This window comes from Choloepus didactylus, chromosome 2 (genome assembly GCF_015220235.1).
Source record: "Choloepus didactylus isolate mChoDid1 chromosome 2, mChoDid1.pri, whole genome shotgun sequence".
Classification (NCBI taxonomy): Eukaryota; Metazoa; Chordata; class Mammalia; order Pilosa; family Megalonychidae; genus Choloepus; species Choloepus didactylus.
In genome coordinates, this window is record NC_051308.1 from 204,117,615 (window position 1) to 204,143,579 (window position 25,965).

General features: G+C 46.1%; 1 protein-coding gene across 7 annotated transcripts in view; it reads left to right on the forward strand.

Moving 5' to 3' along the window:
- The window catches only part of ERI3 (ERI1 exoribonuclease family member 3), a 128,084-nt gene that overhangs the window by 47,556 nt on the left and 54,563 nt on the right, over positions 1-25,965 (forward strand). For all 7 annotated transcript variants that reach the window (XM_037827424.1, XM_037827425.1, XM_037827422.1 and 4 more), the window contains one exon: positions 18,025-18,097. In XM_037827424.1, the coding sequence (XP_037683352.1) occupies positions 18,025-18,097 (73 nt within the window). The remainder of the gene's footprint in view (positions 1-18,024; positions 18,098-25,965) is intronic.

Consider the following 25,965-nt stretch of genomic DNA (forward strand, 5'->3'; position numbering starts at 1 on the left):
TCCTTTTTATGGCTGAATAGAATTTCATTATTTGTGTAGCACATTTTGTTTATCCATTCATCTGTTTATGGACACTTGGGTTGTCTCTACCTCGCACTATTTATTGAGACTTTCAGGCTCTTGCTTTCTTCTCTAATCTCATCTCTCAATACTCTTTGAGTTTCTCTCCTTCCTCCCACTGCTAGCCAGATGTTCTAGCTGGCCAATTCCTAGTGATCTTTCTTAACATCTTTCTCTGGGTGCCTTCCTATGTATTTTTGGAGTACCATACACTTATTCATACATAAAACATAAAATGGTATTGAAGCCGCCTCTCTACTTGTCTGTCCTTCTCACTAGCTCATTGAGCAATGTTGTAACCTTAGGACAATGTTTGACACATGGTTGTTCAATAAATATTTGTTGAATATGTGACAACTAGTTACTGGAGTGGGTCTGTGTAATCCCCGCTCAGGAAGAATGGCAGAGGACAGACCATGGGTAAGTTTCAGGGAGCATTAGTGCCAGTGTCTTGGACAAGTGGAACAGAAGAGGAAATCTTGGGCCCTCCTGTACCAGCCTATTATGAGGGAGTAGAGAACTATACTGCTAGTGTCAGGAAGCTCTGGATTTTCCTACTACTAGCATCATGCATTGGGCCCTCTATGGTGGCAACTGGGGGAATGGCCCATTGGCCTGGACTGAGGATGAGCTTGGATCTATGAGCAGTGTGAAAGGCTCTTCTCTCAGAGATTTGTGCCTCTAGAACTGAGGGCTGGGACTGCTTTGGAAAAGTTTACATCAGAGAATATAGGTGGCCAGCATTTATTGAGTACTTGTTGTGTACCAGGAGCCCTGCTGTTCTACTTTCACATTATCTCAGTCAATTCTCATCACAATCCTGTGAAATTAGTTCTTTCCATAACTCTTGTTTTATACATTAAGAAATCAGGGCCCAGAGAGTTAAGTAATTTGTCAAGGGCACACAAACAGTTTTTGGCAAAAAGGGTATTTGAACCTGTGCAGTCTAACTCTAGAACCCAGGTGTTTAACCACTGTGTCATCTGTGGTTTGTGGTCCATGGCTTTGTGATACGGTTGGTGGGCATGCCCTTCATCATCTTATTTTGCACTGGGTGGCAGAGCCTCAAGATGTTCTCTGACATCCTAGGCTGCTGAGTCCTGGCCTGTTGTTGGAGGTCTGGACTGTAGTGTTCATTTTGATATGAGGACATGGTTGTCCAGGAAATGTGGTAGTGGTGATGGTGGGAGTGATTTGGGGCTGCCTGAGAACCTTATTACTGTCTACAAATTAATGAATCTTCAGATCTATTTTAAGGAAACTGTGGCAAATATCACTTGGTTACCTCTATCCTGTAGTAAATTTGGAAACAGGTAGGGCGCCTCATCATGTTATTAATATTAAGCTCATGGAACCTTGCTCCTTGCCCATGGGTGTGCCAGTTGGTCCCACTGCTGAGCTGCATCACCTTTGATTAGCATCCTGCTGGGAAAGGGCTTAAGTAAGAACTCTCTGCCAGTCCTGACTTGTCTCATTTTCCGTTACTTTTATCTGTCACTGCAAGTGCTTGGGCTCCCTTCCTGAACTAATTAAGTTTGCATGTGTTTAGACACATTGCCAAATAGGGCTTAGCAAAGCGGAACTGATCTACAACTCTTTCTGAGTAGGAAAAGAAGGGTATACGAATGCTCTTCCACGAGGGCTTGGGAGAACCATGGATGACATGGAGTGGATGTTTGTGCAGAGGATAGGTATTCTGCCCTGGCCCTCCTGGGTACACAGCAGGCCTGCAAAGCACCCTTCTGGTTAGTTGGCAGGGGCTGGTGAGGGCCTGCTCACCAGCTCTTTTAGTTACTCGGGCTTGTGAAAGGGCTGAGAATGGAAAGAGGGCAGGGTCTGAAGTATGATTTTTTCCCCCCAGGCACAAGCAAAATTCAAAGTCAAGTTTAGAGGGATTTGCAGGAGGAGTTTTATAGGGCTGTGTGTTGTTTGCTGCCACTCTGAACCTACCTGGCTCCTACCTCTAAAACCACCTACATGGCTAACAGAGTACAGGGTGGCCTTCTTTCTAAGTCTGTGAAATACATTGGGAACTTGGACATCCAAAGGCCCATGGTTTCATTCTTGCCTAGAAGACCTCAATTCCCCTTGCTCAGTCTCCTGTGATCCCTATGAGGTGGTGCCAGGGGAAAGTGGGGGGCAGGAGGGTAGTGTTGCCCAGAGTCTCCCCATCCTGGAGGGTGGGGTTCAGCCTAACGGATCACTATAGTGAAGTGATGGCTGACTGCATGTAATTGCATCACACTGAAGCCTGCCAGGTGGCCTGAGGCTTGAGATGCTCCATGGCAGCCCATACTTGGGTCCCACCCAGACAGCAGCTTTAGGGACTGGGGGCATCTGCTCTCGGTGTAGTAATTATTATCATATTGTAGATTCCTTCTCTGGGGTAAAGAAAGGGGGTACTGCTTGCTACAGAAAGCAGGAGAGTGGGCTGAGCACCATGGTCAGGGACTCAGTCTTACAGATGTAAGGCCAATGGGTCAGCTTCCTGGCTCTGAAGAGGCTCTTGATGGGCAAGGTCGGCTCACAGTTCGCTGTGGGTCCCAGTGCATAGGAAGTGGGGGTGGGAGAAGATGTCTGGATGTTGTATAGAATTCTGGGCCTTAGTACTGTTGCCTAAGCCCAGAGAGAACTGGACCCAGACCTTTTGCCCTCCCTTCAGCTTCCCCAGGGCCCTCTCGTCAGCGGTGGTGCATCGGGTTAGCCCCAAGAAGGCAGCTTGAGTTGATGGGGTCATGTTTCAGCTGCAGCTAATCCAAGTCACTTGATATAAATCTCTCCCTGCTGCCTCTTCCCTCCCTCCAATCCCCAACCAACAGACAGCGAAATGAATCCTGGCCCTCGCCCTGAATACATCATGGCAGGCCTGCCTCTAATGAGAGAGGGCCATTCATTGTGGGGTGAAGCTCCCTGCAGAGTCTGGGATGCCATTAATTAAAGAAGAGCCACCTGAAGCTAGTCGTGCGGCGCAGCCTGCCACGCTCAGATGGAGTGGTGGTGGGGTTGCCTCGTTAGCCTGACAGCTCCGTGGGCAGAGAGTTCTTGGGCTGGGAGGAGTGAGGCCCCCCACCCTCATCCCACCCCTAGTGCTCACATGCTTCTGGAGCCAGCCTACTCACCAATGTTTGAGTAGCCCTCTCCTGAACATGTCCTGGGGCCTAGAGTGGGCAGTAAAGGGGCTCCTGATTGTGGGCTTGGCAGGGATTATCCATTTCTTGTGTGCAGGCACCAGGGCAGGAACAGGTTTCTGTGGAGCTAGAGTGGGTTCCTGGTTCCCAATTTGTGTTCCCTTCACGTTATTCCCTGTGTGGTCCTGGAGCTATAGGCATCTCACCCTGCCTTCTCCCCTCAGAGCCTTAGTTTAGCTAGTTGGTGTGCTCTGGAAGGACTTTGGGCCTGGAGGAGATGGCCCCAAGGGCACTGGGAGAAGCTCTGTTGTCTGGTTAGCAAGCATGGCCCCTCTCACAGGTGGAGCCTCTAGTGTTCTGCCTTTCGGGCACTTTTAGGTCAAAGGGTGGGGCTCCAGGGGTAGCCTCATCTCCTCAACTCCTGGCAGGGTATCAGAGGTTCTGAATCACTTTCGTGGTTGAAGGAACCCCTGGACTGAAAGTTTTGCTCAGTTAAAACCCTGATAAAAGATAGAGATGTTTTACTTAGTAACTGGTCAGACTTTGAGATGTTTATGGTGGTGGGATCTTCGGCCTTGGTGTGCTACAGAGCTCCTCACTGGGTAACTCTTTACTGCTTCCTTGGTCATGGGGCAGGCATTGCTGCTGAGGTTCTGGCCCCTGGTTTTGATATGTGGAGCCCCCCTTGACCATCTGTGAGGCTCTTAACCCCTCCTCCTTGCTGGCAGGACAGGCTGCATGTAGGCATTGAGGCCTTTGCCTTAGTCCAGAGTTGGGGTAGCCTTGCCAGTCTGACTGGCTTGTCAGGAAGACAAACTAGATTTTGTGTCTGTGGCCCTTCAGGGCAGTCTCTGGAAGTCTGGTTCTATGCTGTATGGCAGGTAGTCTGACCAACAGGCTGCTTCAGAGAGCCTCAGAACTCGTGATTTGACGGTATGCTCCAGCTCTGCTTCCCTAGAGTGCACCTGGCACAGAAGAGAGGCCCCATGGAAGCCTCCCTCCAGGCCGTGACCCTCCAGCCTGGGACCTGGGTTGTACTTCCTTTGTATTTTGAATGTTCTTTGACCTTCCTAGGTGTGGGTTGTTTGCCTGGACTCCTCTGTCTTCCTACAAAGAGTGAAGGCTGGGAGGCCCTTGTCCCCTGAACTCCAAGGATAAGGAGCCACTGTTGCTCCTGGAAAATATTTTCCTTTGGGTGAGATATTTTTTGTATCACTATTTTTAAAAACTCTGCTTAACTCTGTGTGTGACTCTTGGGCACCAACTTTTTTTTTTTTTTTTGTCTTTTTTAAAAGGTATAAAGTAGGTATAATAGGTGCATAAAGTAGACAAATGTGAAATATAGAGCTCAATATATTTTTACACAGGTATACACTTTTGTAAGCACCATCCCCTTTAAGATAAAATTCCTATGTGCCCCTTCCTGGTCAGTAGTGCCCTTCCTCTGCCAGGTAACCACTGTTCTGACTCCTGTTACTTTGGGTTAATTTTGCCTGTTCTTGACTTTCACATAAATGGAATCATACTCTTGTGTCTGATCTATTTTACTCAACATAATGTACGAGAGAGTCATCCATGTTGTTGTACGTGCAGTTCAGCCTTTTTATTGCTGTGTAATATTCTATTGTATGACTGTACTGCAATTTATTTATCCGTTCTCCTTTTGATGGAATACATACCTTTTTTAGTTGCTCAGTACATGTTGTAGAATGAATATGAGTGCTCATCTCTATAGGACCATCAACTTATCCCAGTCCCCCTCATCCTTTAAAACTACTTCCAGTTCCCTTGGCCATATAGTTTTCCTGGTCTATTCTAGAACCCACAGTAGTCTCCTTCTTCTTTGAACTCCTGTGATAGGGAAGGGATGGCCCCAGGCCTGTGGCAAGTGGTCTTTGAGCCATGCTGACCCATTTATTTATTATTTCAGCAGATGTTTATTGAATTCCCACTAAATAAGTGCTTTGCACTGCCCTAGGTGTCAAGGACACAGCAGTGAATAAAGAAATAAAACTTCTAAAATTCCTGCTTTCATGGAGTTTACATTCCAGTGCATGCAGCTAGCACTGTCCTTCTGTACCCTGATGCCAGAAGAATCTTAGTCTTGTCCAGGCTCCTTTATGCTGTAGGCTTCTGCAGGAGTAAGGAGGAAGTGACTCCTGTCCCCTTGGCAGGGCCTCTCTAAGGCTTGTGGGCTTTCTAGTTTTCCTTCTGTGCTGCTGCCGATAGAGGTGGCATTAGCTGCTGCTGCTTGGCAGTGAAAGGGTTTCTCAATATTGGTGCTTCCCTTCCTCTATCCAGGAGTCTGATTCCCTCTGTGAGAGGAGAGAATTAATCTCCAACTTTCCATGCCTGTAAGGTGAATGACCTCTGTTTTGTCAGCGCTTGCCAATCTGTCCTCTAATTCCCGGACAGGGTAGTGGAGACAGTACTTTGTGCTAAAGCAAACCACGCATTCTCCTAGGGCAGATGCTGTGCAGATCTAGGCATTGGGAAAGACAGGTCAGCCCTGAAGGCATTTCTCTCAGATTCACTGGCATTTGAAGACTTAGATGGGCATGGTAGCTGAGCACCTTCGGTCCTGAACTGTGGTTGGCAGATTCAAGCATGCTTGGAAGATGCCCTGCCATCCTATTCTTCCTAACCACCATCTGTGCCAATGAGGCAGCTGCTTCAGTTTGATCTGAATTAGGTCCCTTTTTTGTCTGGTTCCTAAGAGCACATGAGAGGCTGGGAATGCCCCAGTGATGAAAAAGAGTCAGGGAACAAGGGTCTTGGGAGATGAAGGGCAGGATGCTCAAGACTTCAGCTGGCATACTGGCCCATGCCTGAATGATGTGTGGTTGTGTGGACTCTGAGGGCTTAGTTCTCTAGGGCTTTGGGAAGGGAGGTTATGAATAGGTGGGATGAATTCTCAGTGTCCATGGCTAATGGGTGAGATGACTCAGACTTGATAGTTCTTTAAAATGTTTCTTCCCAAGCCTGCAAGGATGTTGGTTTGGGGAAGAAAGCAAGCAAGCCAGCCCAGAGAAACCTGGGAACCTGACAGGCCTTTTTCTCTCTGATTCTTTCTTGCAGGCAGCCCGAGGCAGCCTGTCTCTTTGTTAACAGAGTGACAGCAGTGTGACACCATGGAAATAATTACTAACAAATCACGGTGCTGACTGCAAACAGCTCTCTGTCTTCAGAGGCATGTCAGGGTGCATTAGAGCAGGACTGGAGGAGCCGCATATGTGGGGGCTGAGGCGCAGCCTGCACTCAAACACTCTCTTCTTCTTCCCCCATCCTGACCCCTTCCTGCTATGTCTGATTTTGTGGCTCTTGACCTTTTCCCAACTAGGTCATCTAAGGAATCAGCTGGAACTGTGGCATGCGGTTTGTCTGTGTTCCTCTGAGCAGGTAGCTAGGACTCCTTTCTTTGCTAAGGAATATTTGGGTAGTGATGAGATCTAGGAAGTCTTTCATTATGGGGCCCCCAAAGATGGACAGATGCTCCATTTCTGATTTATTCTCTGCCAGTTAGGACCAGCTTCCCTGGCCATGGTTTGGGATTGGTGGCAACAGAGTATTTGCTCCAGCTGGACCCAGAATGTGGGGGAAGCTTGTCATCTCAATGTTGGCTTAGATCCTTTCCCCCACCAGTCTTGGTTTCTCCTTAAATTGCCATAGTCAATTTTTGGTAAGTCGAATTTGTCCATTCCCTCTTGGTTAGCAGAGTGATTGCTCTGACTGTCAGGGCTGTAAATAATGTTCCTGGTATGTGTGGCTGGAGGCACCCGAGTGGGGTGGGGAAAGGAGTGGAAGGAGGAGCAGCACTCCGATGGCTGGCTCACTCGCACCCCCTCCCCTCTCATACAATATTTATCCAGGGATGGGAGTCAGATGCAGCGACCTCAGGGGTCACCCAGTTAAATAGCTTCTGAACCTCCCTGCATTCTAATTGCTGCAGTTGTCCTTTGCTCTGGAGACTTCTCCTCCCCATTGTCTGCTGAGGCACACACTAATGGCTGTCCTCTCTGGCCCTGCTGGGAGGTATGTGTGTGTGTGTTGGGGAGGTGGGGGGTAGGGAGGTGAGGGCTCAGTGCTACCTTCCTTTCCCCAGGGATAAGGGAATCTGGGGCCTATTAACAAGTGGCTTTAGCCAGGAGGAGCACAATCCCTTGTCCCCCACCTGCAAACCTGGCTGCAAAAGGAGATCCAGGCATTTGGCTTGGTTGATGGGGCCAAAGGGCTTCATCCATTTCCAGTTCTATAACCAGAATTGTGGAACTACTGTCTCCTCTACAGGCTACGTGAAACTAAGGGACAGAGCCTTGAGTAGTTAGCTGATGAACATCATCCTTTGTTCCCATGGTCCCACATTCAGGGTTTGGAAATTTCTAATGAGTGGTATTTCCTGTTGGAGTATGCTGCATTTTGCCCAATGTTGGCTGAATGTAAAAGTCTCTTTGGTCCCCTGTAGGTTAATGTAGATGATTGAAAGTAGTTGCAGGTATGTCTGTTTGTTGATTTAAGAGTGGCATGTGCCACACATCTTCACTAGGACCGTCTTATAAAAGTCAGTTACCCTCCACTGCAGCTTTTCTCCCCCAAGAAATACTTTCAGACACTGCCATTGAAGGTGCTAATCATGACGTGTCCCTGGAACGGCTGGCATTCTAACAGTAGCCCAAAGTCAGCCTCTGTTGAGAGCTGCTCCAGGCCCAGTAATTGCTGTGCTGGAGACTGTAGGGACTACCCAGTGATCAAGACAGAAAAGCCAGCATGTGCATAACTAATCACAGGTTAAGTAAGGTAGACTGTGGGAACACTGTAAAGAAGGTACAAAACCAATGCTCTGAGAACCCAAAGGAACAAAGTAGAGAAACAGATGGTTGATATTTTTTAGCAGTAAACCATTTTTTTTGGAACAAAATATTAAAGAAACCCAACATTACAAAATATGTAAAAGTTGAGCTGTGCTGGTTGAAGCTGGGGCAAAGCCCTGCCCATTCTTTCTCATCGTCTCCGCAGTCCATGAAGTGGCCTTATGTCCCTCCTTAGGACCCTAGAGCTCCATGGAGCACAGTTGCAAAACCTGTTCTAATGTCTGTCCAGAAGCACGACTCTGTAGGACAAGTGGTCACACATTTTGAGTGAGTCAGGGGAGCTGGATTAATGGTAAGGGAGACCAGCTAGAAGGTTAAGGAACAGCTTTGTCTTTGAGTGTCTGTATGTGGGAGCAGAGGTCAGAATCATCCCAGATCCTGAACACCAGGAGGATGCCTCTCTGTGGAGCCTCCAGAGGGCATTGTAGGCCACACAAAAGCAACCCAGACACAGGGTCAAGATGGCCACAGGCCAGGTTGAAACTGTAGTGGAGGATGGTTGAGGTATCTTGGAGACGGCTCAAGTTGCTAAGGAGTTCCTTGTTTCTCTGGCCAAAAAGAAAAGAACTCGTCAGCTGAGATACTGGCCCAGGTGCCCTGGAAACCTTCTCTCACCTTCTGTACCCCCCACCCCCACCCCCACTGCCTGCTGGAGTTTCTGTTATTCCATAGGGGGAAGAGAATTCTGGCCAGATCCTGGTGGCAGCACTTCCCACAGTCACAACAGGTGGGATACTGTGCCCTTTACCTGGAGGAGTTGCTATGGGAGGGCATTGGGGAGGAGCTTGTCCTATTGTTTCACTAGAGAGAGGCTGGGAAGATACAGGTTATATGACTTCTTGTAGTATTTGCAGCACTGGGGAGAGGTGCATGATTATGCTGTTCCACAGGGTATTTGTGGCACTCTGTGTTCCATATAGTCATTTTTGTGGGCTCCAACTGGGAGAAATGGATGTGCAGGTAGTTGGCAAGTGGACTACAAAGCAGTGGAGCAGGGAGGTGCTATGAGTATATACAGTGCCTTTTGGAGGCTCTGAGCAAGCTTAGCATTAGGGATTTGAGGTTGGTTTTCCTTGGCAGGACCGGTAGCCTGGCCTATGGGGCATCCTATGTTTGGGGACTCTCCAGAGCAGCATGTCTGGGAACACTTCCAGCTGTGCTGCCAGACCCAGACGCAGGTGATGGCCTTTCGTCTGTACCATAGGGAAACTGAGAGGAAATTAAATGTCATTCGCCCCCTGCACAGCAGGTCGCTGCCATATCAGACATTGCTGATCAGAGCTGTGCCGAGGGCACCTGACGGAAGGCTTATGCCTGCAGCTATGTCCTCTGAGCTGTGGAGACCCCCAGGTGTGGCCTAGCTCACTCCCAGGGCTTTCTCTACTCAGCTGATTCACCCTGGCCTGGAACCCAGCCCTGTGCTATGTGGCAGCTGTGGCCCATGCTAGGCCAGAGGTGGGAGTGCACCAGTGGGACGGGAAGGGCAGGGCCTGGCAACACATGAGAGATATTGAAGTGATTAGCCCTTCCTTTGAGAGGCTGCCTGGTATTGTGGAAAGAACAGGGCCTTTAGAATGAAAACAGCCCTGGGTTTGGGTCCTGGCTCTACTAACTAGTTGTAGAATCTTGGGAAACTCACATTACCACTCTCAACTTCCATTTGCTCATCTGTAAAATGGACATTATAATAAGCTCTGCCTCCTGACATCTATGGGGAAAGTAGTCTCCCTCACCCCACCCCCCTCTAGGTGTAGAAGGATCGCCCTTCCTAGGTCTGGAAGAAAGATCTGGAACCTCTTGCCCATGGGACCTCTAGAGAGAACTGTGAAGTGCATTGGCTGAAGTTGATGTGCAGTGGGTGGGTAGTAAGTTGCTACCTGCCTGAGACTCTTCCTTTTTGTCCTAGTCCTCTCACCCAGACATCACAAGGCCTTTATGAGTATGGGTGGTGTTGGTGAGGTGGGAGACTTGCCAGAAGTCACTCATCCTATTGGTGGGGCTCAGCTGGCTCCCTGCAGCTTCATACTTGCATTCCTCTTCTTGTTTGGGAGGATCACAGGGCTTGCCCCATCCCCTCCTTCTCCTTGAAGTCCTGGGGGCGGGCCATAGTTCTCAGCTCTGCAGTGACATTTATTAACAGGGATTTGGAAAAAGGTGTTTTAATACCGAGTTCTCCCTGGAAGACTCCCCAACCCCCCACCGCGCCCCGCATCTGAAGCATGGCGGCTGGTGGTGAAATTCATTAGTGTTCCCTGACAGGCAGTGGCGACAGAGGTGCTCACTGTCTGCTTCCCGCTCCCTCGCTCTCATGCTCCTGCTTCACGCACACTGATATTTAAAGCTGATGGGCTGCTTATAGACTTCTTGTACCATGACAAGTTTGGGGAGGGGGGTGGGGGAGAAAGAGACAGACAAGGAGCCAGCTGTCACGCTGGTATTTCAAACAGTACTCTCTCCTGACCCTTTGCAGGCTCCAGCAAGTGTATCATCTTTCTGAAGCCTGTGGTTGGAATTGTAACCTGCAGCCGTCCCAGAGGATGGGGACAAGTGTAGGGGGAAAGTGGGCTGAGAACTAAACAATGCCTTCACCCAGGGCTGTGGGCAGGCAGAGAAGATTGGGAAGATAGAGCATGTGTGCATGTGTGTGTGGGGCTGGGGTGGGGTGGGTGTGGGTGTGTGTGCTTGAGCAAAGGAGATTGAAGCTGAATCTTCTTAAGTGCTCCTCAGCATTGTCCTCTCATCATTGGAAAGGAGATGGCCGTTTCTCAGTAGTCTCTCCAATAGTGGTCATTTTGTTTCATGTTGTGCCTTTTCTTCTGAGTGGTCCTGGAATCTCCTTGCTTGTAGGGATCAGGTTCAGTTGGGCACGCCTTGAGGGACCTGGGTCTCAGTGATGTCTGTAAATACATAGTGGTCAATTGAGGTAGAAAATTCTCCCATTTGGGGTTTAGACTGGGGTCTTGGCTTTTGTTCCCTGGTATTTGGGTGCTGATTCTTTGGATTTGGAGAATGAGTCTCAGGGTGCCTTCTCCATCCATAACTCCTGTCCTCATCCCAGGTTTCTTGGAGTTCATTTCTGCAGCTGTTTAGTGGTTTTTGAACTTTCCTTTTGCCTGTTGTCCCCAGCAAGGCTTCTCTAGAATCCTTTTCCTGACTAAGGCACTCTTCTCGATGCAGGTGGCCTGGAAGTATCTCCAAAGACTATTGCAGGTTTGATCTTGGCTGATCCTATAGACAGAATGCCTCTTGTGAACCCTTTATTAATTCATAAAGCATTAATAAATGAGTCTATGGCTGACTCATTTAGCCCCCAACAGCTGATGTAATTTGCCCAAGGACATTTGGTCACTTGACCAATTTGTACCTCTCTCCTTCGCCCCAACAGTGGCCTTTCTTGCTCCAGAGTCCCACAGTTGGGAAAGTCATTGGGGAACAGACCAGGCTCCTTTATTACCTGCTCTTTTAGCCTTGTCAGTGCCATCAACACCTGCCATTGGCATCCTCAATTTCAGGCAGACTAGTGTGTGTGTGTGTGTGTGTGCGCACGCGTGCACATGTGTGCCTGTCTGTCTCTGTCAGAGGTGCAAAGGGGAAGAAACACCCTGGACATCTTCTGCTGGAGAGTGGAGCCAGAATACCTTTTCTGCCTCAAGACTCAAGTGTATTCTTGATCTGTCAAGGTCTATTCTTTGATGTAGCCACCTCCTGTAAGCCTCCTTGCTCCCATCCTTCCTTCCACCTAACGCTCTCCAGCACTGTTTTCTATAGTCTTCTAGCAGGGGTTTTTGACTTTGAGATGATGCCTCTGGGCAGTGCCTTTCTTTCCTTATTCTTGCTGATTCCTGCAGTTGGCTAAAAGCACCAAGTGCTAGGCCTGCCTGGGGTGGGCCCCTGCTGTATCTTTTGACATGGTGCATCTTGCAGGTGAGATGGATACTAACCAGCTTTGATAAGTAGGAGGCTCAAGCATTAATTTTTTATACATGAGCAGCAGCCAAGTGAGTGAATTCAATTATGAGTCTGCTTTCTCTCTACCCTCCTCCCCACAATGTGGAAGTTCAGAGCAGAAACTAAGAAACCTGTTGAAACGAGAAACCCCTATTTCCTAGCTTGACCCCCTCACTAATTTGGGTTAAATTGCTACACTGTTGCAGTGGTGACACATTGTGTCTGCCTCTGTTTGTATAAGAGGATGCAGTGGGGGAGGAAGGACCAATTTGTGCAGAGATAAAAGGTGTCGCAGGCAGATAACTAACATCCCAGCCTCGTGCCTGCTCTCATTGTTGCTCAATTTGCTCTGTGTGTAAGCCCAGCCTTCCCTCTTTCTTCCTCCCCTCACCTTGGTCATATTTTACCTCAATGCCACAGTGTAATGATGATGCCCTGCATAGTGGGGAGGAGATGGGCACCTCTGGCTGACAGCCTTTCCTGATAACCAAATTCCAGCCCATCCATCACCAGCTACTCTCCTCGACTTGAGGAAAAGTGATAGTGAAAGGCGGGCCGTTTATCACCCGGGGTCTGTTTATCTCCTCTGGGTGTGGGAACAGAAACAGGAGAGACAAAGAGCTGTGTCTCCAGTTAAATGCCAGGGACATACTCATATCATGCTGACCATGGAGGTTCTGACTAGGTAGGATGCCCAGACTGGGATCTAGTGGGAATGGCTCATCCTTGAGTCTTGGAAAGAGGCCTAAGAAACTGTGGCAGTTCTGAAATGCAGGTCAGCTGGTGACATTGGAATAAGCCAGTGTGGAAACCTTGTCTGGAAACCAGCCCCGCTTCCCTTCATAGGTGTCCCCTTGGCAGGATCTTCCCTCTGGCTGGTTGGCAGGCTTCCACTGGTCTACTCGTTCCCAAGTCTGGGTCTTCTCTGCCTCCGTGGTCCAATTATGACTTTGAAGAAGCCAGAGCCTTTCTCCCTGCCCTCTATTTTTGCTCCTTGACACACCCCTTTTTCTGCATATCAGATAGAGCAAAAGTTTACCTCCTGCAGGTGAGCAGCACCTGCATGTCCTAGAGCTGTCTGGTCAGGACTCAAAATTAGTCCTACAGCCTTTCCATAGAGGTGGAAAGTTCTCCTCCTCTCTAAGGGCTTGAGTCTGCTAAAAGTGAGGGTAACGTGGGTTGGGGTTGTCCCTAAGATTTGAAGAGAAAAAAGCACATACAGAATAGTGTCTGTGACCTTGTCTGGCACTTTGGAGTATCTGCCTGGAGCCCTTCTGTCTGTCAGACCTCCATGGCTGCTGGCCTTAACTCAAGCCTAGCAGTTCTCTGCCTGCTCTACTTCACCTAATCTTCAAAGCTGAGCTCCTGCTCACAATGGCTTCACCCTGGCCATACCCATTAGTGAGGGTGGTGTTCCCTTAATGAGCTGGTCCCCTGCCTTGACTGGCGCCGAGCTAGCCACACCTGTTTGCCATCAGGGCTGTCTGGGCTCAGCCAGAGCTGCTTGGTGTGCAGGTGGTAGGGCTGAATGAGGAGTGGGGTGGGGTGGGGAAGGCCAGGCTCCTTTTACTTAGTATGCTTGCTGAGGGTAGTGGTGGTGGTGGGGGGACGGTTTCTCACACCCCTCCCCCCATGAAGTTCTCTTTTTTTCTAAGAGCTCTCTGCTGCTGCCTTTTTTTTTTTTTTAAACTTAAAAGTACTAGTAGAGGATCTTGAGGAGAACCCCGTCTTTTCTAACTGTCCTCTGGATGAAGTAGTGAAGAGCAAGTCAGGCATCCCAGGGTAGGATTTGGTGTTCTGTACTGATGAACCTAGAGGGCCAGTGTGATAAGAGCAGGGCCATGTGGTAAATGCCAAGGGTGGAGCCCCTTCTCTGGCCCTGGACCTCACAGTATTTGGAAAGTTATCAAGTTCAGAGCCCGCAGGCAGGATTGGGGAGCCCTTCCTTGAAGGAGGCCCCTTGGATTTATGAAGCTGAAGGAAGTTTTGATTTGGTTGAAAAAATCCATTCTTTTTTTATGGCCTGGACATAATTGGCTCTTTTCTGTTGGCCATCAGTGATGTCATTCCGACCCTCATAAAGAAGGGGAAATCACACCTGTGGACTCGGTGCATAAAATTTCATTGGGCAACAGTAATAAGCTTGGCCAGATGATGTTTGGGCAGTTGGGGAGCTTTGTACCCAGTGATTCCAGCTGTAAGGAGACCTGGGCATCATAAACCTGCCTGCATGTTTATGCCCGCAGGCTAGTCCAGGGCCCACTGCCAATGGCTCTTTTCTTGGGATCGGTATCTGGTAGGACCCCACAGCATTCACAGACCGTTTGTGCCAGTGGGACTTTTGCCCTTTTCTGTTCCAAACCGGTGGACCCATGTACCCACTAGTACTCACTGACACTAACCTTAGGCTCCTAAGAACCTTGGACCCAGGTGTGACCTAGAGCAGTGACCACCATGCTACCTGCCTCTATAAGGCCCCAGGTCTTGCCTTCCCAGGGACTCTGAAGATCTCTGTGCATCTCTGTGCACAGCAGATGCCTTGTGTAGTCAGAACACTTAGGCTCCATTTCTGGTTCTATCCTTGGTTGTATGATTGGAGCAAATCCTTTTCCTTCTCTGAACTTCAGTTTCCTCTTTGTGTAGGGGATGATGATCACTCTAATCCACCCACCTTCCTCTCTTGGTACTCTCTAAGCTAGGGTTGGGTTCTGTGGTAAAGATGGGTAGATGTTATCCCATGAGGCACCTGAGGGTTCAGGTTCTTTTTATGAAGAACTGGGCCCTGTTCCGTCTGTACTGCTTGTGTGTTGGAGCCATAGGGCTAAGACTACCCACAGACCTTTGGCCACCACATTCTAGCTCCTAAGGCTACCTTTTGTCCTTAAAAAGCTTCCCTTATTTCCTTATATTTTTGGTTCCCACATGACCACATTCTGACTTTCATCATTTTGGCCTCAGCCAGAATTTCCATGCTGGGAAATTGATTGTTTGTAATTAATATTACTGTGCTACCAGTATGTTTGAGAGGAATTTGCCTCTTAAATAAGACATCTCTATTAGTTTCCTATGGTCGTTGTAACAAAATGCCACCAACCAGGTGGCTTAAAATAAAAGAATGTATTGTCTCATGGTTTATTGTCTACACAGGGTAGAAGTCTGAAATCAAGGGCCATGTTCCATTTGAAACCTATAGGGGAGAATCCTTCCTTGCCTCTTCCTGCTTCTAGTGTTTGCTGGCAAACCCTGGTGTTCCTTGCATTCCAGTCTGCCTTCACATGCGCTTCTTCCTGGTATCTGTCTGTGTCCAATTCTCCCCTTCTGAAAGGGCACCAGTCATACTGGATTAGGGCCCATCCTAATCCACTTTGGCCTCATCTTAACTAATTCCATCTGCAATGGCACTATTTCCAAATAAGGTCAGATTCTGAGGTACTGGGGGTTAGGTCAACATATCTCTTTGGGGGACACAATTTAACTCATAAAAACATCCCAGGTCTTCTAAAAATCCTTACCACACTGTCCGAAACATGGGGATCAACTTCCTATCAGTATCTAAAGGTAATGGAGAGAAGGCTGGACTGCCCTTGAACTTTCTGGGGTGGAACCAGTTATCTCAACTGGATTCTCATAGTTAGACTTCCTACTTGTGGTCTCCACTTTCTTATCTTTCACTCTATCTTCAGCACATTGCAAGCTGGCTTCTTCCCCTGGCAGCTCACTGATACCTCTCTCACCAAGGTCACTTGTGGCCTCCTGATTACCAAATTCTTTGGGTTTTTCTCAGTTCTCATCTTGTTTGACATGGCATTTGGCACTAATGATGGGCATTTTAAACTAAAAAATCAGTTTATGTGTTCCAGAAAAGGGGACTTGCTCTCACCACAGTTTGAGTTGGCCATGGATGGTGTAAAGTGGGGTCAAAAGAGAATGTGTAACCTTGAGTGCCTGATACCCTGAAAAAGTCCAGGAGTCCTGTCCTGTGGGAATGGAAATGATTTGGGTGAGTCCTGACTCATGGCCTATTGTCTCCTGAGGAATTCTTGAAGTTGCTGAGGGTACATGGTCTGTAGAAGGGAACTCTGGGAGAAGCTTTCTAGGCTCTCAGATCCTGGAAGAGTTACCCTGGGAAGAGATGCCAGTCTTATTCTCTTTAGTTTCTAAAAACATACCTGGGACCAATGGGCAGAAGTTACAGGGAGGCAGATTTTAGTTTAGCATTGAAGGAAGGATGTTTGAAGTATTGAAGGGGTCCAAAATTAGAGCTGGCTACTACATGAAATAGTGAGTTCCTTGTATGTGGTAATACTCTGGTAGAGGTGTCCTAGTTTCAGTTTAGCTCGATAAAACTTAAGAGGCTTCAGCCTGGGGCCTCTGGTCATCCCACTCTATATTCTTCCCAGGTAATCGTCTCTACTCTTATGGCTTTAATTTTACTTAAGATACATTAAAAATTCAGCAATCTAAATCTCTATCCAGGTCTTTCTTCAAAAGTGAATATCAAGCTTCCTCTTAGACATCACCCCCCTGCTGTGTGTCTCCTAGGTACCTCAAACTCAACAGATATTGACCTCTTAAGATGTCAGTCATGTATCTAAAACTGCATTTGTCATCGGTCCCCTAAACTCTTCCTTCCAACAGCATTCTAAGAGTGGGATGGTGGGAGCGGCCTGTCCTGGATTCAGGCAGTAAAGGGGCTCATGGTCTGTCAAGAATTTAAAAACATTAATCAAACTGTCTAAAAGCTGCTCTGATCTGGGTGTCAAATCTGCTCCCTCTGCCACTGCCTCTTTTGTTTCTATCTTAGTGAGTAGCATGAAGCCAGCCAAGCCACAAACCACCAAACTATGCTCTAATGCTTTCTCTCATTACGCCCCACATCCCATTCTGTCACCAAGTCCGCCTTTCTATCTCTTATATCTGTTCCCTGCTCACTATCTGCCACTAACTGTCTCTGGTCTCCAGGCTTCTGCTCAGCTTTTTCAGTCTGTTGTCTATGGTATCCCCAGAGCAATCTTTGTGAATCACAAGTCAGATCATCTTATGACTTTCCTGAAACTCTTCAGAGGCTCTCCATTGCCTATGACCAAGTTCTTCTCTTAGCAAGACCTCTAGATATGCCCCTCTGATCTTTCTAGTATCGTCTAACTCTCTTCTTCCATGCTCCAACTTAAGGCTGTTTTGGTCTATTTTTGTCATTGTTCGTTCCACTAAATAAACTGTGAGCCCCTTATGGGTAGGGGCTATGTCTTACTTTTTAAGTCTGAAGTATCTGCCCCTTATTAGGCACAATAAATATTAGGTTGAATAGATTTGTTTGGATAAAACTGCATCATCAGCAGGGGAAGACAGTTTATCAATTTTAATTTAAAGAAATAAAAAACAATAACTAACTCTTTTTGGTTTAAATTCTGACCTCTTAATATCCTGCATGGTCTTGTTTCTGTCTGCAAAAGTTATATCTAAAGAGACTTAAATGTGTGAGCTAAAGCCCCTGTCCAGCCATTTCTACATTATATGCTTTTTCTTTCCCTCCTCCTGTCTTGTTTCTCTGCCTCTCTGCTGTAACAAAAGAACAACAAACTGGTACATTGGCAAGAACACAGGCTTTGGAGTCAGACAGACCTGGGTTCACTTCCTGGTACTATCACTTTTTAGTTATGGTACCTTAGGTAGCCTCTCTGAATCTTATTTTCTCATTTGTAAAATGTAAACAGTACCTACCTCACAGCATCACTTTGAGGATTAAATATGAAAGTAAGAAAGATACTTAGCATATTATATGTCATCAGAAAGTAGTAGCTGCTGGTATTATTTTGAGTAGTCTCCAGCTTGTCACTCTTGAATTTGAGGGCTGGATCTGGAGCCCAGAGTCCAGGGTGTTGGAGGTGGGAGTGCCTTTCTTGGGTGGGGTGGGACCTGATGGGTTGGCCATGAGATATTTTTGTCTGTAGACTCTGTTGGACTCCTAGTTTATGTGGGACAGAGGTGTGCCAAATTTTTCTCTCTTCCCTTTTTCATAGGCTCCCAGGCCAGTGCCAGTACTTGGGCTTGCCAGTGGCGGATTACTTCAAGCAGTGGATTAATCTGAAAAAGGTACTGTGTCTGAGCCCATTTGGGTGCTGTTTCTTCTGTGCCTCAGATCTCCCCTTCCTTGCTTTCTTTTCACATCTCTGTTCCCTTTACTTTTCTTTTTGTTCTTCTCTTTTCTCAACATCACCCTAGCTAATATGCACATTAGGTGGTGGTTATTTCTGGGAGTGTGGTGCTGCTTAGGGAGCAGGCTGCTGGGTGGAGTACAATGCTGTCCTACTTGGTACCACCCAGATACGCAGCGAAGTCCCAGCCAAGGGGATTTTCCAGTTTTTGCTCAGACCTGAACCCCTGGGCTGAACTGCATTGCCTCTAAAAAGGATGTGACATTGAGCCTCAGTGAAAGTATCCTCCTTTGATGTGATCGTGAACGTGGCCTCTGACCTTCTGGCTGGCTCTGGTATCTCCCTCTGGTTGGGGTGGAGTTCATTCAGCCTGGCTCTGTTCCTGTCTCACCCCAGCAGAGCCTTGGTCATGTGAGGAAGGGCCGTGAAATTTGAGGCCAATTCCCTTTGGACTGTGAGGGAGGAGACTGGCACTATTGCAGCAATAGTGTAGGAACAGACTTTCCACATCCCTGCTCTGGGGAGATCTCTGATCCAGGAGGCCCAGTCCACTAGGGAGCTCACCCCCATAAATCATTCTGATCTGAGGGCAATAGCCCTGGAACAGCCTCAGGAACCTCATGCTACCAATTTGCTTAGTTACTCCTAGGAGGCTCAGAGAAGGATATTGGGGGCTGGGGGAGTGGGGGAGGGTCAAGCTAGGTATTCTGAGGACTTGGGTCTTGAACTGGTCATTCATATAGACCTCAGGAGGAGACAATGCTTTCTAGGTGGGGAGAGCAGCAGTATACTTTTGATGTTGTGTGTATAGGCTGAAGCTAAGTGAGAATAAATGGAAGAGAAAGTTTTGTAAGTATTTGTGCCACACTGAGAATGACTTTGTACTTTGTTCCATAGATTTCAGGCCACCCATTCTTTGTGTCAGCACTTGTAAATTCTTTTGCCTTCACCTGGTGTACAGGTCCTTTGTCCTTTGGCTTGATTGTACTCTGACTGCTACCTGGTTGTCCACCTGATCTCCATGAAAGTGAACAATGGCTACTTACTGCCTCCTCATCTTTGGCTAAGGAGTCTAGGCTTTGTCTTACCTTTGAATCTTGGCCTTGGTTATTCCCTTTGTTGGAAGGACCCCAGTCATCTTGATCAGGCATACTCTTTCTCTTTAAAGATATAGTCCGGTTATCACTTTTGCTGAGAAGTTCAACAGTCAATTTCTTGCCTTGAGGCTTCTCAGCGCTTTGGATATCAGTGATCTTTGAGTGTTGAAACTGGATCCATGTGTGTTTTCTTCCAGACATATCCATCTGGAGCACAGTGCCTGGGTCTGCTTTCTCTCTGTGTTCCCCAGTGGCCAGGGCTAGGTACAGAGTGTGTGCTCAGTGAATAATTGCTGGCTGGCTGATCTTTAAGAACCAGCTTTATAGAGGCTCTCTCAGGCAGGGCTAGTTGGGGTTAGGCGTGTGGGTATGGCTGGGCCTGTGATTCTGGAAGATGGTGTGCCAGCTGTCAGAGTGGATCCAAGGCTGCTTTCTGGCCTCTGCAAATGCAATGTGAAGGCCCAGCCAGGCGAGGCAGGCACTGACCATGAACAATTGCTCTGTGAAGTTCACTAGACTTTTTGGTATGTGGATAGCGCCCTGCCTCTAGGTTCCTTGGCAGAAAGGCATGAAAGCAGCTGACCCATGGTAATGTTGCTACTCAGGGCCATCTTGTTGCTGCTGGGCCCCAAGTACAGGGTTGGGTGTGAGCTGTCTTGAGATTGTTCAGCTTGGTTCTTTATCGGACTCTACCGAACTGAGGAGGGAGGGAATGGGTGCAAGGGGAAACTGAGGACTCTATTTTCAAATGGCCTTATGGATTGCCTCTTATGAGTAAACTAAACAGATCTGAGAAGAACAAGGGGTCTAACCCCTTCCTCTGTACCTTCTAGCCACATCATGTTCCAGATGTGTTTGAGGCCTCAGACCATCCCATCTGGGCCCAACAGGAGAGATGACTTAACTGTGGATATCAGCCCAGTACTTGCCAACAGTCATTCAAAGGAGGGAGGCTACAGGGCCGTGGAGGCCCAGGAGTTTGGTGATCTTTCTGACCTTTATGTTATGTGACTTACTGCAGGTTGCACAGCCTCTCTTAGATTCTATTCTAGTTTGCTAATGCTGCTGGAATGCAAAACACCAGAAATGGATTGGCTTTTATAAAGGGGTTTATTTGGTTACAAAGTTACAGCCTTAAGGCCATAAAATGTCCAATATAACATATCAGCAATTGGGTACCTTCACTGGAGGATGGCCAATGGTGTCTGGAAAACCTCTGTTAGCTGGAAAGGCACGTGGCTGGTGTCTGCTCCAAAGTTCTGGTTTCAAAATGGCTTTCTCCCAGGATGTTCCTCTCTAGGCTGCAGTTCCTCAAAAATGTCACTCTTAGTTGCTCTTGGAGTGTTTGTCCTCTCTCAGCTTCTCCGGAGCAAGAGTCTGCTTTCAACAGCCGTCTTCAAAATATCTCTCATCTGCAGCTCCTGTGCTTTCTTCAAAGTGTCCCTCTTGGCTGTAGCTCCTCTTCAAAATGTCACTCACAGCTGCACTGAGTTCCTTCTGTTATGTCAGCTCATTTATATGGCTCCACTGATCAACTTAGACCCACCCCAAATGGACAGAGCAACACCTCCATGGAAATTATCCAATCAGAGTCATCACCCACAGCTTGGTGGGGTACATCTCCAAAGAAACACTCAAAGAAATCTAATCAAAACTGATAACGTCTGCCCACACAAGATTACATCAAAGATAATGGTGTTTGAGGGGACGTAATACATTCAAACTGGCACAGATTCCTACTCCCTTAGAAAGAGTAATGATAAAAGCAAAACCAGAGAGGTCATTGTCAAGGTTGTGGGAGTAATATGCAGAAGACTTACTACTCCATGTCTTGTTTCCTTCACCGTGACCCAAGCCCTTGCTGTTGATAGCATCTTCTCCTTTCCTTGATCCTCCTTTCCCCTCTCCCTTTCCTTCCCTTCTTCCTACCTCTTTATCTCCTCTAGCAGAGCTTTGCCCTGTGAAACAAATGGGGAGAGTCCTGGGCAGCTTGGCTACCTGAGACCTGCCTAGTGAGTGGGCAACTGGGACTGAATTCACCATTCTTAATTCGTTTCTAGCCTCTAATCTGAGAAGAGGCAAAATGTTGTGTTTCAGCTCCCCTCTCCTGTTCAGAATTGATGTGGATTGCGTCAGGGAAGAGCAACTTTTCAATAGCCAGGTTTCCACATATCCTGCCTCCACCTACTTACCCTGTAGCAGAGTAGAGCAAGCCAGTGTTTGGTGACATTTGGAATATCACCGAATGATTTTATACTCTTATTGAACTGTCAGCTTAGAGAAGACTTGGAGTCCTGCTTCCAGCACCCTTCAGGAGGTCAGAGCTGTCACCGAGGGGCCAGAAGAATACACACACACACACAAGCATATATGTATACACATGTAAAAAGATACACATGTGGACTCATGTGAATGAATATACCCAAGTGAGCATACTTCAGATTGTACATACATGTATATACATGTAAATACATTTTCACATAAACAGTCACCTGTATAAATATATACAGATGTGAATGTGTTTATACACACAAATACATGAAGTGTAAAAGCACATGAACACGTATCAACATACACATATTCTTCAATAAACAAATAATCTTGAGTACCTTCTGTGCACCAGGTACTGTGGGACCTGATCCCTGACGTAGTGAGGTGGGGTTATAAATGGTTCCCTGAGGAAAGGTGACAAAGTTGAGATCTGAAGAAGGAGTAGGAATTGGCTCGGCAGAGGAAATAGCATGTGATGAGGCCCTTAGATGATGAGAAGCTTGGCGGCTTCGTGGAACTACAATGTTAAGTTCCATGAGAGCAGAGGATTTTTGTTTCTGTTGTTCACTGATCTGTTCCCACCACTTATAGTAGTTTTTGGCACACAGTAGATGCTTAATAATTTTTGGTTCGGTGAATGATTGCCTGAATGGGAGAGAAAAGTGGCATGAGATGAAACTAGAGGGTGAAGCAAGAGCTTATAGGCCATAGTTTGGATTTTTAACTTTTTCCTTAGGGTAAGGGGAAGGTATTGAAGGGTATTAAACATAGGAGAGGTATGATCTGATTTGTATTTTGAAAAAGCTCTCTGGCTGTAGTGTAGGAAGAGCCAAAAGTAGATAGGGGAAACTAGTTACTGATTTTTCTTAATGGGGCTGCATTTGGCATTTGGGGCTGGGACAGATCGTTGTGGACAGTATCTCTGAACTTTTAGCGTCCCTGGCCCCTGTACTGTAAATTCCAGTAATGCCCATGTCCAAGTCATTGTGACAACCAAAAATCTCCCCCACCGCCAGTTTTTGGTGGCTTGGGCAGGAATGATTGTGGAGGGGTACCATCCCTGGTTGAGAACCCCAGAATTATGCAATTGCTGTGATGAGGTGAAAGATGATGGTTACTTGGATTAGACTAAAAGCAGTAGACATGTGGAGAAATGGATTGATTCCAGAGTTGCTAAACAGTATAGTCAGTTCTGCTATAATACAATTTATACATTCCTAAAAATCACCATGCTATGGAAAATTGTCCAGTAAAAGTAGGGTTGGGGCAAAATGTTCAAAAACTTCATTGGGAACACATTTAAAAAGAGAGGAATCTAATAAAAATGGTAGCATAGTTTTACACATGTTAAATGGTTAAGACATGCATACATACTTAAATATGGTATTTTACCTTGAAAAAGACCTGAAGTTTCCTTGTGGAAGGGGTCATCAGAAGGGTTGCAGCTTGTGAGTTATTACGAAGTGGTGGAAGGAGAGTTATCTGAAATCATAGGGGAAGTTGTAACACATGTGGATGGCTGTACTTTATAACACAGGTTGTGATCTAGGTAGCTAGTAGATGTCTCAGGTGTGTACATGTGTCATTTTTTATGTTTCTACACAGTTCTCTTTAGCTGGGTACGTTTTTCTGCATTTTTCTAGTGTTTCTCATGGATGAAATCACACATAAGCAAATGTAAAATTTTCATTATGCTAAATTGTTCCCTAATATATCCATTGCATTGGAATAAATTCACACTTTCAAAACAAGCCTTATACTGTGTACTGATGTAAACTGACTATATAATAGACAGGAAGTGGTGATTGATTGGCTAGGGAGGTTTAAAATGAAAGAGGAAACCATGATGACTCTGAAGTCTATGATTTGAGCACCTGGGTAAATTGGTTGAGTGAGAAAGTGGAAGAAGTTTTGGAGTTGGAGGAGGTGGTGAATTCATTGTAAGGCATGTTGAGTTTAGATGCCTTTGAAACACTTGTGAAGCTATTAAGGATGCATTTGGATCTCAGGAGTGAGGTTTGGATTAGAGATATATATTTGGGGGGATTATTTATATACGAATGATAATTCAAGATGTGGGAGTAGGCAAGATTGCCAAGGAAGAATATATAGGGTGAGAAGAAAAGAGAACATACCAGCATTTGATAGGTAGAGGAGGAAGTGTCATAAATAAAGAAGGAAGAATGTTCACTAATATAATAATAGTTCTTATTTATTGATTGCATTTTGTATGCTAGACTTGTGCTGTTCAATATAGTTATTGCTAGCTACATGTGATACATAACTGGAAATGTAGTATGATTGAGGAACTAAAATTTTATTTAATTTTCATTTTAAATTTAAATTTGAAAACTGATTTTTGATTCAGTTATTGGAAAGCTTTTAACTGTTTGGAAGAACATGTTTGGGTTGGTGAATGTACTTTTTTAACTGTAAATTGTATGAAATCTAAATACAGGTCAAGTATTTCCAATGAAAATTTAGCATCTGAATTCTGATGTTCTGTAAGTATAAATTGCAAATCATATTTTGATTATCTCTTTAGTAACTTTATGTTGATTACATGTTGAAATGATAGTATTTGGATATATTAGGTTAAATAAAATATAATTAAAATCAGTTTCACCTTTCTTTTTACTTTTTAATGTGACTACTAGAAAATTTTAAATTACATACATGGCTTGTATTGTATTTGTATCGGACAGTGCTTGTGCTAGACTCTGTGCTTATGTACCTTATGTGCATTGTCTCATCCTCACAACAAACTTGTGCAGTAGTTATTATTATGGTTTGCATATTAAGGTTGAGAAAATTGAAGCACAGAGTCTGGATGATGAAACTTGCCCAGTGTCTCACATTAGTAAGTGGCAGAGGTAGGACTTAAATTTACGTTTGCCTAACTTTTCTTGCTGAAGAGACTGAGAAGGAGGCAAAAGAGCAGTAGAAAAAGAGGTGTACCAGGAGATGTGGTGTCACAGAAACCAAGGAAAGAAAGGGTTCTCATTAGCAGAGTGGTCAACTTCTGAGAGAGCCAAATAGTGTAAAGAGAAAAATATAAGCACTAGATTTAGTAATAAGGATCTTCATAACCTTGGTGAAAACTCTTAAGTGGCATGATGGGGACAGGTGCCAAATTGGAGTGAATTAGGGAGGAAGTGAGAAATGAGGAAATGGAGAAGTTTTATCTCTTTCAGAAATGTGGCTTTGAAGGAGGAGCGAGAAAGGACAAGGGCTGTGGTAGGGGCAAGGGTGGTGTTGAGGCAGGTTATGTTTTTAAGATGGAGGATGTTCTTCTTTGTAGTTGTTATTGGAGAAGGAAGGTTGACGAGTGAGTGGGAATCATTGTTAGAAGGAGGTCTCTGGTGAGAGGGGATGAGATGAAGAACCCAGGTTCTTGAAATTGGCTCTAATCAGGAGGAAGGTCCCCTCTTCCATTGTGATAGGAGGGAAGGGGAAGGGAAGGCATGCAGGTTGACGCAGACAGTTCTGCAGATTTGATATGGCAAGTTCCCATCTGATGCCTTTTATTTTTCTCTATGAAGTAGGAGATGAGATATTTTCTGAGAACTAAAAGGGAAGGGCTAAGAAGGCTTGCAGAAAGTGGAAAAGATTGCTGTAGGTTTAGTAAAAAAGAGATATGTGAGCTGACTTCAGAAGTATAGTAGGATTTCTAGGTAGTATTGAGGGTCCAATTGAGGTTGATGAAATTAATTCATAATGGAACCACTCTGTACATTTGTATGTTGTATGACCTTTCTTGAGCAGAGCTCAGCTGCATGGCTGTGATTATGGAGAAGGCAGACATTTAGATTCATCCAGGGTGGAGATTTTCCCAAGGATGTGTGATGAAAAGAACAAGGAAGTTGAAGATATTGTCAAGACAGTGATTAATAAGAAGGACTGTGGGATCTAAGCTGGATATTGAGTAAGAGAAGGCAGCAGGGGTTCTGATGGTTATGAGAAAGTAAATAAGTTCCAGTGAGATGAGGAACAGGTATATTAGGTATAATTGAACATGCCAGTTGGAAGGATAAGAGGTTAGTTAGAGAGTAGGCTGTATGAATCAGTGATTTCAGAGATGGGGCTGTTCTAGGTACTGGCAGATTGCCCAGTCTGGCCATAGGACTGGGTAGCTAAGGTGGGTGAAAGAGAATGTTATTGTCAATAAGGGGTCAAGAAATGTCAAAGTTAGTTGAACCCTCCACAACGATACGAGTATGTGGAGATATATATGTGCACATAACATATGTATAACACAGCTTATGCATGGACACATAAGTATAAATGTGGGTATATATATGAGTATGCACATCTACATCTATACCTCTATCTAAAATTCATGTGCATTCAGACAAAGCCATGCAAGTGTGCACACTTACACTCATAAGTGATCTGGAACCTTCTCTTCGTCTTGGCCTGTTTGAGTGGGCTTTTGGGG